General features: G+C 45.4%; 1 protein-coding gene across 1 annotated transcript; it reads left to right on the top strand.

Moving 5' to 3' along the window:
- Nucleotides 1–527: 527 nt before the first annotated feature.
- LOC127665217 (uncharacterized) lies at nucleotides 528–5,848 on the top strand. Its single transcript, XM_052157642.1, is given in 5 exon segments — nucleotides 528–713; nucleotides 1,818–1,869; nucleotides 2,379–2,452; nucleotides 2,800–5,653; nucleotides 5,775–5,848. Coding segments are annotated over 5 exon segments (3,240 nt in total).
- Nucleotides 5,849–16,182: the final 10,334 nt, after the last annotated feature.

Here is a 16,182-nt window from a genome sequence, read left to right as displayed (position 1 = left end):
GACTCATAGGCATGGAACTGCCCTTGATGGTTCCTGAGTGGTATCTTCCCATTGGACTGGTCTGCAGGAGCTGACTGTTTGGTATTTGCTAGGGGAATGGACTGAGAACAACAAAGACTGTAATTGCCCAGGTAAACTCTTTCTATACAGGTCCACTTCCCCCTTATCCTAATAGCCTTTCTTTCCTACTTTCTCTGGTGGCTGGTGGGCTAGAGGGGAATTTAACCCGTTAAAGTAGGTTGAACACAATGTATGCCTACACAGAGGAGTACTAAGGCTCAGAGATAAGGAACAAAACATGGACAGAGGTCTATTTGTGACTGATTTCAGCAGCAGGATGGGGAAGGAGGAAGCAGGGAAAGGACACAGGAGGGGCTGCTCAGCTGGAGGCTAGGGACAGGCTACTGCCAGGAGCCCTTTGTGATGAGGAAGCCATAGCTGTGTGATGTGGCCTGAGCCCTCCCCTACTACATCTCACACTGCAGCCCAGGACTCAGTGGCCTGAGAGCCGCACTGAGATTCAGAAGATGGAGAATTTTCTCGTTCTGATGAATAGCGTTATTGATTCGTGGATGAGTCCCAGCACCATGGCCATAGTAATGGACATGATCATTGGCATTATGTGTGGAGCTGGGCTCTTTCTGCTACTAATCCCATTCCTGAAGGAGTATCCAGTGTCACCAACATCTGGAAGCAAAACTGACATCCCAAAGGTGAGGAGAGCAATGGAGCAGCAGTCTGTTATTTATGACTGCTTCTCTCACATTTCCTAAGAAATCGGGTTTAGTGACAATTTTAGTATTTAAAAAAAACATTAACATGAGAATATATTCTTTTGTTATACTCTCAGGGATGAAAAATGGGGCTGCCTCAAATTGTCAGCATCTGGGGCATGATTTTTGCATGTAGCTGCTATTTTCTCTGTTCTTGTAACTGTTGGAATTCTGGGGAAATTTCAGCGGATATACGAATGCTAGGTCCCTGGGAGACACAGTGGGTTATCCTGTTGGTTGTTATCGCTTGCTGGTCTTTGTGGATTTTTCAGTAGTTGTGTTCACACAAGAAAGAAGGAAAAGGAATTTGATAGGTTGACAGTGAAGATGAAATTTCCCCAAGCAACTCAACAGGCCCCCCCAATCAGCAGAAAGTACTCTAACAATAACATCTCTCCCCTTTCCCCTCTATCCTTTTTTCTCTCCTATCAAGTGTTAGGGGATAGAATGGGTGGAAGAAAATGGGTAAAGAAGGATAGAAAAATGATGAACCTACAATTTAGTTAAGTCAAGCTAGAGACAGGGGAGTGGCATTTGTCCAAGCAGGCAGAGAGGCCACGAAGGATGAATGAGGCTCCACAGATAGACTGCATTTCTGAGTAGGTGGGGACACAGGACAAGTTTAGAAAAAGATGATCTGTCCTCCATTCATGTGATTGTTTTTGTTGGGGCTGAGCTGATATGAAGCAGGTGATGAGACCAAGGTCCTAAGATCAAGGCTTGAATCTCCTCTGGTCTGAGGAAGCAGGTATCACCTGACTGCCCAGAGGCAGCTGCAGAGCTCAGCCTTGGGTAGGATCCTGTCTGAGGAAAACTGACTGAGGACACGTGTGGGAACTGTGACATAGACAGTGCCTTCTTCTCTTGTTCCACCAAGGTCACAAGAACTGTGTTTATGTCAGTGTGAATGAGTGAAGGATGGATGAGAGAACACTTCCTGGAAAATGCAGGTTTCATGTTACCCATGAACACAGAGAGCAGGAAGCTTGTCTAACAGAGAGGAAGAAGGGTCGCCATCTCATTTGTGTTGTTTTTAAATGGCAGGATGTACAGAGGCGGCAGAAGAAGACCAGGAAGAAAACTGCTGCTGGAAAAGGTAGGCTTCTGCAGTCCTGTGGAGAGAAATTCCCTGTGGCCTGCACTTTAGTGAAGAGGACATGAGATGCAGGAAAGAAGAGGGGGCCTCTGGGAAGGAAAGTAGAATTAGGGAATCCCCAGGTTTGAGGATAGAAAGGAGCTGTGGTTGGTCTGGGATGGGTGCTACACACGGGAGTGTTGTTCAAGGCACTGGAGTGATGCTGAGCCCATGTATGGGGGAACCCAGGTCCACCCAACAGCAGGTAGCTTCAATTTTCTCATAGGCAATTCTCTTTCCATAACTAATCCCATGGCCATTAGAATGTTGTAAGTGGATTTACAACGGCTGAGGGAAAAGCAAGCAAAGTGTAAATGTGGAGATGAGGTCCCTCCATCCCCCTTGCTCACATTCAGTGTCCTTGGAATATGGTGCTTGAGCATTAGAGTCCAAGCATGTGCAGCCATAAAAGAGATTCATCAGTCCGCTGTGTTCTGATTCTCATCCTGATCCTACATAACTATCTCCAGGTTGTAGAGATGGAGGGAAAGATGTGGAAGAGACCAAGACTCCTTCACAACCTACAAAAAAGTAAGAAATCTTTGTCTTATAGAATTTTGCATACTAGAATGTGAGCTCAGGGTCTAGGGATCTTCATACTGAAGCTGCTATGCAGTGTGGGATTGGAAGACAGCCCTGGTGGATATGACACTAAGGGCCATGGAGGGGGGGGGGAGTATAAGAGTGTAAGTACCATACTTACAAAGACTTAGGGGCCACGTGATACTCTGCTTGGTGATGATGCTTTTGTCTCCTGTCTTTGGCAGTGTCACCAAGCAACTTGTCAAGGACTCCACACCAAAACCCTTTTGGTACCCTAATCAGAAAATGGAATGCCTTCAACTCCCTCACCTGTTGTCTTACCTCAAGGTCCTGGAGGACATTATGCAGCACAACTTCAAAAGACTTTTCTGGGGCATATCCTCTATTGTCTCTGAATCGGTTGTTGCTACTGCCCATGTCTTCAGAAGCCCTCACATGGCAAAACATAAATCTGTGAGGTTTATTGATGCACCTGGCCCTGCCCAAGCTCCATCACAGGCTAAAGAAACTCCAAAGAGTTCCAGGTACCAGCCATTACCTCACCAACGTGTGACACCAAAATTGATAGGTGAGAAACAGGTCCAAAAAAAGAAAATCCTCCCAAGCTCTACCCCAAAACAAACACCTCCTTGCCTCAAGAGTAGGGCCTGTGAAGTGTCCTATCCTACTGAGAGAAGGATACAGTCATCCCTACCAATTGAAAGCCTATCCCAAAAACATGGACTGCATTCAAATTATTACACCAAAGGTTATGATAACCAAAAACATCAAAAACCCATTAGCACACCCACTGGGAACTTGCCCAGGGGCATCCTGCCCACTAAACCTATCAGGTCAGCCTCCATCCATCCTGAGCATTACCAGATACTCCAGCACCATGAAGAGCCACAGAATATACACAAGACAACTAATGTGGGAGAACAGCAAGGAGCCCCCAACAGATTCCTCCCATCCAGGAAACTGACCCAGTTTCAGGGACATTTCCCAGCAAACAGAGATCATTATTCCATGAGCAGACCTCAACTCTCCAAGCCTGACCAGCCCTCCATCCTCAACTCCAAAAACTACAAATGTAGCAGAATGATGGGGTCTGTACCCACAGGGCTGCCCTTAAAGAGGGACACAGCAAAGGGTAATGTGTATAACACCATCAAGAAGTTCCTTGGTTTTGGGGGGAAAAAGGTGCCTTGCACTTCAAGCAGCAGCCCTGGGGAGGGGCTGACACCCATGAAACCTGCCCTGAGGACAGACAAGCTGTCCTGCATGAACCCTGGTGAGCTTCGTTCCATGCTTAACACCAAGACTGAAAAAAGGCTGGCACCAAATATCACAGCATTTCCGGTAAAACGCAGAATGGATCCATATCTGCAGATATTTGAGGCAAGGGATCTTGCTTCACCAGGGGTCCCAGCCCCAAATCTTCCACAGGTTGCGCATCCCTCCTCACCCATCTGTGATCCCAAGGCTGAATACTATTCCAAGGCTACCATGGTCCTGGAAAATTTGCATCACCAAGATCCAGGAGGGACATTGATAGATTATGTATCAACTGCCAGGCTACAGAGAGCTGGATCTATACCTGCAGAGGTTCAGGAGACCCAAAGAGCCCCTCCACCTGCTGCCAGCCATGGGGCCTCAAAGGCCTATCCAGATCCACTGCTGAGATACCTGAGTGTTCAGCGACCTGCTTCCTACATCCAGGCAGCAAATTCCCACCGGAGCAGGACTATCCGAGGCATTGGAAAAGGCAGCCCACAACCAAATACCAATCCCAAAATGGCCAAGCATGTACCACAGAAGAATTTTCAGGAGGTGGACACAGCACATCACACCCAGATTTTGACAATGGTAAGGCCTGGAGAAAGGGTCCCACCTTCAGCAGCCAAACAAACTAAAAAAGGTGAAGCGAAAGAAGAGCCACCTTGTACATGGAAAGTGAGTCTGGGATCCAGTGAGATTCACAGTAGCCAGGACATCAGTATCAGTCCCGGAGTCTTTGGGTCTTTACAGTCCAACAGAAGCCCAGTTCATCTCCAAACACCTACCCCACAACACTCACAGGACGCAACTCGAAAAACACAAGGGTACAGTAAGATGAATTTGAGTTCAGACAAGCAGCCAGATGCCTGGCCTGTGAGACATCATCCGGATGGCCCCAGTACAGTATACTCTGCTGAGGTCTGCTTGCCTTCACAGAACTCTCTGCCCATCTTCCAGAATACATACCAAAAGCCCAAGACTTCCCAGGGCTTATGTGATGTCTCCATGAGGAGACCTGAGAGGGTGGATACTCAAGACAACAGAGTCCTGAAAGATAAGATCAAAGTGAAGGGTCTCAAGGGGGTTCAGCCCCATGAAGGGAGGCAGAGTACTATAAGATCTAGAGCCATAAGCCAGGGAGAAAGTCTTGGGAGAGTAAGGCCTTCTATTCTGAGCTCCACACAGCTCAAGGATACAACCAAGACTCAGATAGCAGAAAAAGGAGAGGCTACTTGTAAAAGCTCTTGGGAGAACACCACAAGGAGTACTGTACAAGAAAGAAACCTCAGCACAAACTATACAAGGCAAGGGTATTCTTTAGGGAATGATCGCCCCCCAGCAGCGGCTGAGCAGACACAGGAAGACTTAACAAGGAAAACGGTCATCTGCAGTATGATATATGAACTGCAGTCCCTTGTGAATATACTGTTCTGTATCGTTGAGAACCCTGAAGTGGACACATCAAAGGTAGATGTGTGTAAAGGAGAATCACTGACATCCCAGCTGGGTGTCTCATCCCACTCATCTGAGGGTCTCTATGACACACACCGTAGCAGAGCAGCAAGCAGAAGGACCTGTGGCCACGCCAGCCCTGAGGAGAACAACTATCCCTTTACGTATAGAGGAACTGGAGATGAACTGCTGACAAGGACTGAAGTCCAGAGAGTCTGTGACCAAAATTTGAACAAAGACAAGAGAGAAAAGGGGTTTGACCAGCTCCACATGTCCAAGGGAAAAGAACTTCCATGTGGGTACAGGGGAATTGGAGACAAGCAGGCATCTCGTCTTGCAGACAAGAGAGACATTGACCCAGGTAAAATTATAACAAATATTGTAATGGACCACCGTCCACATAGAAGCCCCAAAGGGCACAAGCAGTCATTCGGATACAGAGAAATTGAAGATGAACAGCAGTCAGGTGTTGACTTTGACCCACACCAAAGTACAAAGAAAGAAATGTGCAGTGACTGCTTTCTGAGGCCCAAAGAGAACTATCCAGTCAAGCACAGGGGAACCAACTGCCTCTGGCCTTCAATTGGTGCCCAGCGAGCCTTTGGCCCCAGGTAGACCTGACCAGAATAGGTCAAGGAGCAGGTGGCTCAGGCCATCCTTGCCTTCACACACCAGGATTTTCTAGAAGATGTCCCATCTGCCCAGCCATTGTGTCCCCCCTGCCTCCTGGTAATAAACTTGCTTTGTCCCTGCAAGGAATCTCTTCTTCTTCCTGGAGCTCTTCCCTCCCTGCTCATGGCTCCTTCCCAGATGCGAGCTGCTTCCTGGTTCATGCTCCTGCCTTTGAGCACAGTGGTTTCTGTCCTACAGTGATGGAGCAGGGGAAGGTCAGCATTGCTTCAGCCTCAGTGTGGTTGATCGAGGGACAGGGCACATGGGAAGGCACGGTCACTTTGAGGTGTCAGCCCTACACAGTCCCATCGCTGTCCAGTTAGTATTGATCCTTCTGTCATAACAGAGACAACAAAATGGTACAATTTTTCAGGATGAGTCAACCGTGTAAAGGTCTGTGGCCCAATGTGTTCCCTTCACTGTCCCACCTTGATGTATGCATCACTGTACAGAATGATGTGCAGAGATAACAATCACAAACTTTCATCCCCAGTTCCAAGGTAGGAGAATCTCTACCTGCATCTCCAGGACAAACATAAAGAACACCTATCCCAGGAGCCCCTACTCACTCTGATGCAGGCTGAGCCCCCATCACCACTTACCTCAGCCTGGGTGATAGGACAGTGGCTGTCCACAGTCTGCCTTCTTGTCTGACTAGAGCACAGTCCAGTAGAAACTGCAGTGTGTGACCATGGATCATTACTGAGGGCCATGTCACACAGCCTTGCCCAGTAACACAGCAGAGCCTGTAGAGAAACCAGACATGGCATTGAGTCCACTCAGTGCCCTCCCTGGAGACCTGGACCATACTGTCCAGGCCATCACTTTGCTGACATGTGGACACGCAGCTCACGTGATGCTGCACCAGTGCCACTCTGGTGTAGGGAGTGCCTGTAAGCTGGCAGATTGTTTCCTGGTGGAAGGTTTCTTTGTAGATAATTTGGAAACCTACATTCCTACTCTACAATCCTGTGAGCTCTGAGGAGACCACAGACCCTATTTGCATCCGTTGTCTGTCAAAGTTCAACCTCCTCTCTCTCTTACAATATTTTTTCAATTCTGCATCCCTCCTGCAAAGCCCCAAATGAAACAAGCCATTTCTCATCCCCCACTGCTTCACCAGATCTCATCTCCACTACTTCTTTTATATTTTCTTCATATATTTGTTTTTAGTGTAAAATAAAGAAAATCTAGCAAAACATATATGTGATGTCAATTTGTTACTACAATACAATCAAGTACACCAACGTCCAGCGTAAAGGTGCAGGATGGTGTCAGCCCCTCACAGCCCATGTGCTCCTCCATCATCACGGCTACCAAACACAAGGGATGCCACCTTGACTTAGGAATCTCCTTTTGTAAGTAGAATGCTGATTCACTGGGCCTGTACTGCTCAACGCAGCAGCCTGGCCGGCTCACACTCGGTCTCCTCTCGGTCTGGCATCGTCCATTTGACACTGCATCATAGGATGATGTGTCCTTGCTCAGTAGAGACACATCTGAATCTTTGTATTAAGTAGTTTCACACTATTTTAATGTACCCAGATTTCCCTATTCATTACAAAGTTGACAGATGCTCACAATCCCTTGTTTGATTGTCTGACTGCCCTCAGACCTGCTTCCTCCCTGTATGCTTCGATTAATAGCTTGTGTGCTTCTAGGGCTCCAGCTCAGGTATGCAGAGGTTCCACTGACACAAGGGCTGGTTCATTTTGTGGCCCCTTGAGGCTCTGAACTCTTCAGAAACTGTAGTATTAACCGATGGGTTTAGGGACTTTTATTATATTTGGTGCTTGTGGGGAACAGTGCGGATCATGGGAGTGGTTTGGGTGGAGGAGCATATCTTGGAGGCAGGGGTGGGAGGATGGGTTGGGGATTTTCAGGGAGGGGGGAAATCGGGAATGGGTATAACATTTGAAATGTAAATGAAGAATATATTCAATTGAAAGAAAAGAAGGAAAACTAGGTCTGGGGCTAGGGAGACAGTTTTGTCATTAAAGTTCTTGCTGCATTAACATGAGACCCTAAGTTGGATGCCCACATGCACAAATCTATAGCTATAAACCTGTGATTCCAGTGCAGAGGAGGTAAGACAAGGCACTCTATGGAGATTGCTGCACAGTCTAATCAAGTTAGCAAGTTCTATGTTTGCTGGGAACCTCTGTCTAAGACATAAGGTAGAGAGAAATTGAGAAAGATACCCAGTAGGTCTCAGTAGCCCAGGTTGTCGAGAACTCTCAATGTATCTGTGGATGACCTTGAACTCTTCCTCTTCTTGTCTCTGCCTGGAAAGTACTGGGATTATAGGCCTGGGTCACAATGCCCAGTCCATAGTTTGTTGGTTGGTTGGTTGCTTGTTTGGTTACTTGTTTGGTTTTTGTTTGAGACATGTTCACTCTATAGGAGAGTTCTGGTTCTCCTGGAATTCATTATGTAGGCCATGTTAGACTCAGAGATTCATCTGCCTCTGCTTCACAAATGTTGGGATTAAAGGAATATGCCACCATACAAAGCTGAGAATAGATTTTTCACAAAGACTTTGAAGGAAGACTTTAGAAGCTGGGATTCTAAAGTAGATGCAAAGTAGGGATTCAGAGAAAAGGACAGTCTGGACAGAGAGGATCCTCCAGGGGAAGTGGAGCTGATTCCAGACAGCTGTTGGGAGGTTCCCTGTACTTAACAGCTGAGAGGTGGGAAGGACGAGAATGACACAGTACAGTTAATGAGCTGTTAGAGGGACACACCCTGCAGACCTGGGCTGTAAAGAGAACAAGGAGTGAAAATTGGGAGAAGTTTAAGCACCCTGTGGAAATCAAGGATGGACCATGTCCTGCAAATAAGACTTTTCATTTGAGAGAATACCCTCAAAGACTCAAGACTAGGAAAAGCTATGGAATTTAGAGTTGGGTAGACAGACACAGCAGGAAGAGGATTGTGGGTAATTTAGCTGTCTAAAAATCTTGTGGGAACACTGAGCAGGTTTATCCAATTTTCAAAGCTCTGAGAAAGATGCATGAGGTAGACAAGGAGAGATAACCAGTGCGTGGTCTTTGTGGTGGGTAGTCCAACTGGTAGAGTCAATGAAGAGTTGCTATATGGTGTAGTGGGTTGCTACTCAGATGTAGATGGGCAAAGGAAATAATTCTAAGGTATGGGGAGCATACATAGATTCAGTGTTAGGCTAAATACAGGGAGCCCAGTTCTTAGGCTGAGAAGTGGCCAAAATATAAGGTATTTTAAATGTCAATTGAGAAGCCAGGTGTAGTGGTGTTCCAAGCACTCAGGAGGCTGAGGCAGATGAATCTCTGTGAGTTTGAGATCAGTGTGTCTACATGGCCAGTTTCAGGTCACTCAGAACCACAAAGGGGTGGTGGAGAAAGAGAGCGAGAGTGAGGGAGAGGGAGAAAGAGAGAGGGAGAGAGAGAGAAAGAGAGAGACTATGTGTGTGCAGGAGAGACAAAGATTGGAGATTGAGACAGAGATAGACACACAGAAAGAAACAGGGAGAGATAGAAAGTGAGACAGAGAAAGACACAGAGATAAGAAGGTGAGAAAGAGATAGAATGGGACAGAGGGAGAAAGTGACAGTGGAAGAGAGACAGAGACCGAAACAGAGACAGAGGGACAAAGAGACAGAAAGACAGAGACAGTCAGATGGGGAAATGGTGAGTTTAGGCTTTATCTTGTTCGTCTGAGGTTTCTGGAATGTGTAAGAGCCAGGTCGAGCAGATGTATGGAAGACTGAGGGACTCATGGTTCTCTGGAGCAGAGTAACAGATGCTCTTTTTAAGAAAGATTCCAAATGATGCCAATGAAGCACCCCTTATGGTAACGATTACTTGGGATAAAGGGGCCATGGATTCAAGGGGCAAAATTTGAGTTCTGTTTGGAAGGATCAAGACAGAGATCTTGATCTGGGGGAGGGGCTAGAGTATACAAACCAGGGAAGACTAGGGGAGGGGACCTCTATCTCTGTAGATATGTGGAATATGTCAGCCTCACTGCATAATAACTTTCCTGGTATAACTTGGCAGGGAGGAACACCTCACCTCCGTAGGTAACTCATAAACTATGTTCTATAAGTAAAGTCTATGCACTCACTGATTCCCAGAGTGGATCCTTTCAGAGTTTGTCACTGGGAACTTAGGAAGAAAGGTAGGTGTTAAGTCTCCCCTTGGGAAGAATTCTACTGACACCTAAGCTGATAAGCTTTTACTTGCTTTTTTTTTTCAGCTTTATTTTTTTTATTTGATATATTTTTTATTTACATTTCAAATGATTTCCCCTTTCCTAGCCTCCTCACTCCCAGAAAGTCCCGTAAGCCCCCTTCTCTCCCCATGTCCTCCCACCCACCCCTTCCCACTTCCCCGTTCTGGTTTTGCTGAATACTGCTTCACTGAGTCTTTCATGAACAAGGGGCTTCCTTTCTTCTTGTACCTCATTTGATGTGTAGAACATGTGAAAGATCTGTATCACAAGAACTTCAAGACTCTGAAGAAGGAAATGGAAGAAGACCTCAAAAAATGGGGAAACCTCCCATGCTCATGGATCGGTAGAATCAATATAGTTAAAATGGCCATTTTGCCAAAAGTAATCTACAGATTCAATGCAATGCCCATCGAAATCCCAACTCAATTCTTCACAGAGTTAGAAAGAGCAATTATCAAATTTATCTGGAATAACAAAAAACCCAGGATAGCTAAAACTATTCTCAGCAACAAAAGAAAGTCTGGAGGAATCAGCATCCCTGACCTCAAGCAATACTACAGAGCAATAGTGTTAAAAACTGCATGGTATTGGTACAGTGACAGGCAGGAGGATCAATGGAACAGGATTGAAGATCCAGAAATGAACCCACACACCTATGGCCACTTGATCCTCGGCAAAGAGGCTGAAAACATCCAATGGAAAAAAGATAGCCTTTTCAACAAATGGTGCTGGCTCAACTGGAGGTCAGCATGCAGAAGAATGTGAATTGATCCATCCTTGTCTCCTTGTACTAAGCTCAAATCCAAATGGATCAAGGACCTCCACATAAAGCCAGACACTCTGAAGCTAATAGAAAAGAAACTGGGGAAGACCCTTGAGGACATCGGTACAGGGAGAAAGTTTCTGAACAGAACACCAATAGCGTATGCTCTAAGAGCAAGAATTGACAAATGGGACCTCATAAAATTACAAAGTTTCTGTAAGGCAAAGGACACCATCAAGAGGACAAATCGGCAACCAACAAATTGGGAAAAGATCTTCACCAATCCTACATCAGATAGAGGGCTAATATCCAATATATATAAAGAACTCAAGAAGTTAGACTCCAGAAAACCGAACAACCCTATTAAAAAATGGGGTACAGAGTTAAACAAAGAATTCTCACCTGAAGAACTTCGGATGGCGGAGAAGCATCTTAAAAAATGCTCAACTTCATTAGTCATTAGGGAAATGCAAATCAAAACAACCCTGAGATTTCATGTTACACCAGTCAGAATGTCTAAGATTAAAAATTCAGGAGATAGCAGGTGTTGGAGAGGGTGTGGAGAAAGAGGAACACTCCTCCACTGCTGGTGGGGTTGCAAATTGGTACAACCACTCTGGAAATCAGTCTGGTGGTTCCTCCGAAAACTGGGCACCTCACTTCCAGAAGATCCTGCTATACCACTCCTGGGCATATACCCAGAGGATTCCCCACCATGTAATAAGGATACATGCTCTACTATGTTCATAGCAGCCCTATTTATAATTGCCAGATACTGGAAAGAACCCAGGTATCCCTCAACAGAAGAGTGGATGCAAAAAATGTGGTATATCTACACAATGGAGTACTATTCAGCCATTAGAAACAATGAATTCATGAAATTCTTAGGCAAATGGATGGAGCTAGAGAACATCATACTAAGTGAGGTAACCCAGACTCAAAAGGTGAATCATGGTAAGAAATCACTAATAAGTGGATATTAACCTAGAAACCTGGAATACCCAAAACATAATCTACACATCAAATGAGGTACAAGAAGAAAGGAAGAGTTTTACTTGCTTTCTTATGTCAGGGCAGAAGTTGTGGGCAAGATGAGAATCTGGCAGAATATGTGGGTCAATGACAGAAGGTGGGATGTCCAGCAGGACATGATACCTTTCCCTGTATCAGGTGGCACTGGGGTCAGGAGGTCTAGCAGGTCCTGGTACCTGGCACTGTACATGCCACATTAGAAGAGATGCTGTCTAGGCAGGACTGATATCTAGAAATTTGTTTTGTGAGTGTCCTAAGTGTTCGTAAGCTAACAATGTCTGTATGTTGTTAACTGTGTGACAGATGCATGCTCTGTACATATATAAGATTGTAAGATATCAGGCCCTGTTGCATACCACAGTCAACTGCAGGTGACAATGCAGTGCTATGATCAGATCCAGCTGGAGAGCTCCTCCCTGCCACACATAATATGTTGGGAATCTTTCCTCACCACACCACACACTATACCACCATCACCCTTGCACTTCTCTCCAGAGGTGACTTGATGGCCAGGCCAAATTCACACAGTTTGATATTGCTGTGTGCAATGCTGTTCTCATTAATTAGTGAACAGAACACACAATCTGTGTGAATATGTGGTGGGACTGCTCCACCTGTAGACAGCTGGCCTTTGCAATGTGGCTCACCAGATCTCCCTCAGCAGCACATTCCAGCACCATAAAGATCTTTTTCTGGTTCTGATGATGTGAAACAGCTTCATGATGTTTGGATGATCCAGAAGCTTAATGATGTCAATTTCAATCCAGTTGACTCCCTGAGTCATTTTCCTCACCCATTTCCTGGATTCTGAAAGTGGCCTGCATCTCCTTGAGGTGGCACAGCTCTGGAAATCTGCCTTTGCCAAGGATCCTGAAGATGATGAGATATCTAAAAGGGTCACACTTTTGGAGGACCTGGCCTCTGGGTTAGCTATTTCATTGCCTGCTTTCTTCGCTTGCTTGCAAGTTGCTTAACAATTTCCATCCTAATACCAGATGACAAAACACTGAGGTGAAAAACCATGATATTACACACAGATAAGCAGGTCTGGGAGGAAGATTTACCACTCTCAGTTCCCAAATGGAAAAGTGAGTGAGTGAGAGAGAGAGAGAGAGAGAGAGAGAGAGAGAGAGAGAGGTGAGATGGTCCCACAGGGCACTTCAGGTTCATAGACAAATAACCACACACAAACCCCCAAGGCAGTAGCTGATAAAACACACTGAAGGTAAAAGCTGAACCTAACCAAGGTACCATAACATACAATGAATAAAACCAAAAACCAAATTATAATAAAACAAATAAAATGCACAAAATACATGGCCCTTGGAAAGGACAGAGGAAACTGAGGAAGCATTTCCAAAACTGACCAAATGAGAAGATACAGAGTAAAACCAGAGACACTTGGACATACTTTTGCAGATACAGTAAGGCTCTAAAAACCATTAGAACAGATGTAAGAATCTATGGAATGCAGAGGAAATTTATACAGAAATCCATCTTGAACCACAGAGAAATGGGAAATTTTTCAGATACATATGAAATGTTCAGTGACATCAACAAAGTTGAACAAATAATAATAATAATAATAACAAATTAACAAAATGCCCGAGACCAGAAATATTTGTGGATGAAATCTCCCGGTCTGTTAACACCAATGTTCCTAAGAGAATTCCATAAAATGGAAGAGAAGGGAAACTTCACCATCTGCTCTACAAAGGCACTGTGACTCTGTAAACAAAACCAGACAAACAGAAAATAGGTGCTTCAGAGGGGAGAGCTGCTGACCGCCAGAGCAAATGACCAAAGTTTTATTTCTCAAGCCCACATGGTGGAAGGAGAGAACTGGCCCCACAATTTGTCCTCTTACTTTCACATGTGTGCAGACACACACACATACACACACAGTTAAAACTACAGTAAACCAAGGACTGCATCAATATTTCCATGTTAAAAATGCGAAGACCTCAGCAAGAGTACTTGATACTTCACATTTATTCAACAACACATTGAGAAATTCATGTTCATGATCAAGATCAATTCATTCACTAATATAGGATTAGTTTGAAATACATAGGTGGGTAAATTAAAAACATGTGAAGAGTATACAAGACAAAAAGGCGCCTAGCCTTAAGAATGACATTTTGTCATTTCCCAGAAAATAGGTGCACCCAAGGATAATGCTACATGTGACAATGCAAATCTCTAGAGACAAATGTGGTCCTAGGCACAATGTGCACATTTGGCGGAGCCTGGACATAAAACATGACATGAAAGTGTGCAGGGCTCTGATTCACTGGGCTGGTCCACAGGGCATGTGCTAGACAGGGGTTTGGGTGTCTCAGTCAGTAGAGATTGTCCAGTGAGTGCTACCCAGGGTCCTAGGAGATTCCGAATCCAGACTCCTGCAGCCCCGAGGCCTCCATTAGCCAGGCAGAGGGAAGAGAGGCTCAGTGCCTACAACCCATCCGGTGGTCCTGACACATTGCGCAGGCAGGTGGGGGACCCACCTCACTAGCGAGACTGCAGCCCAGGCTCAGCTTCTCTCCACTCAGGGGAAGCTCCCTTCCCCCACAGCTCTGGGAGGTTGCTCCATCTCCAGCCAGGTTCACAGAACATAAAGGACACTGTCACGTGGCCCTCAGAACAACCAAACTCTGCTCCTCTGTTGAGAAACACCCGTAGCTGCCCAGAATCCATCACATAGAGAGGTCGCAGACTCCTCATTTTCACTGTGTTGTGGGGAATCTCTCCTTGCTGCTGCTCCGTGTTTGAGAGGAGAACAGCTGTCCTTACAGAAGTCTTCTCAGGAGCCTGCTTGACCCTCCTCTGCCCAGCACCCCTAGGGGTTCTCCTGAATCTTCTTTTATCCTTTTATTGCCTTACTTGCATCCGTCCTGTGGCAGCACCAGGTCTAAACCTCACTGCCAATCTTGGCTAGTGTCTGGCTATCTCTTATTGCCACCTGCTGCTAGATAGGAAGTAGTGCAAAATGAAAGAATTGAAACTTCAAAAAAACAAAACAAAAAACTAAAAACAAAAAACCAAATGGGACAAAGCTGGTGGGAAATCCTCTCCATCAGGGTCATTGAAAATAGCAGACACATACCACTCCTGGGCATATACCCAGAGGATTCCCCAACATGTAATAAGGATATGTGCTCCACTATGTTCATAGCAGCCCAATTTATAATAGCCAGAAGCTGGAAAGAACCCAGGTATCCCTCAACGGAAGAATGGATGCAAAAAATATGGTATATATACACAATGGAGTACTATCCAGCCATTAGAAACAATGAATTCATGAAATTCTGGAACAAATGGATAGAGTTGGAGAACATCATACAAAGTGAGGTAACCCAGTCTTAAAAGATCAATCATGGTATGCACTCACTAATAAGTGGATATTAGCCTAGAAAATTGGAATATGCAAAACATAATCCACACATCAAATGAGGTACAAGAAGAATGGAGGAGTGGCCTCTGGTTCTGGAAAGACTCAGTGTAGCAGTATAGGGCAAAACCAGAACAGGGAAGTGGGAGGGGGTGGACGGGAGAACAGGGGGAAGAAAGGGGGCTATGTGACTTTCAGGGAGTGGGGGGAAGGCTGAAAAGGGGAAATCATTTGAAATGTAAATAAAAAATATATCGAATAAAAAAAGAAAAGAAAAGAGCAGACACATTGTCCTCTAAAAATAGTGCAATGTAGGAGCTAAAGTTCTACACACAGACATGCGCGCGTGCACACATGCATAATTCAAGATAACAAAATACAATGACAGTTACCATGGAAGCATTCCCATTGTTGGATGCATCTAGAGCTCTCTCAGGCTGGCATACCTTTCTGCATGACCCTTGGACCTGGGAACACAGTAGAGTTAATGTGTATACAGCAGAAACTGTCACTGTGTCCCCAGGGATTTCTGATACCTGCTTATTAGCCTGGGGTCACATAAGGCAATCCAATTCTGCCTTCAGTAAGTTTGCCTTGGATTTTAGGAATCCAGGAAGATCCATATATAGAATTCTGTCCCAGACATCTCTTTGTCTACGGACCCTGAGGAAAGACTCTTTAACAGGCCTGGCTCTTAACCAGCAGATGTGAGTGTGGGATCTCCAGACCATCAGACTGTCAGACTGCCTTGAGAGAGAGCAGAGAGTAGACCTCAAATGTGTGTATGTTGAGGAGTGCAGATTACTGGGGGACCTGGTTCTGTCTCTCTTTTTCTTTAATTAAGAGATGGGAGGAATATGAATTGCTTGCTAGTGTGCAGAAGCCTGCTTTGGATCAGGAGAGGTGGACCTGGCAGCAACAACACCTGGATGTTGTTGTAAACTAAAATTTT

Source organism: Apodemus sylvaticus, chromosome 14, assembly GCF_947179515.1.
Source record: "Apodemus sylvaticus chromosome 14, mApoSyl1.1, whole genome shotgun sequence".
Lineage (NCBI taxonomy): Eukaryota > Metazoa > Chordata > Mammalia > Rodentia > Muridae > Apodemus > Apodemus sylvaticus.
This window is presented reverse-complemented; position numbering and strand designations above follow the sequence as displayed.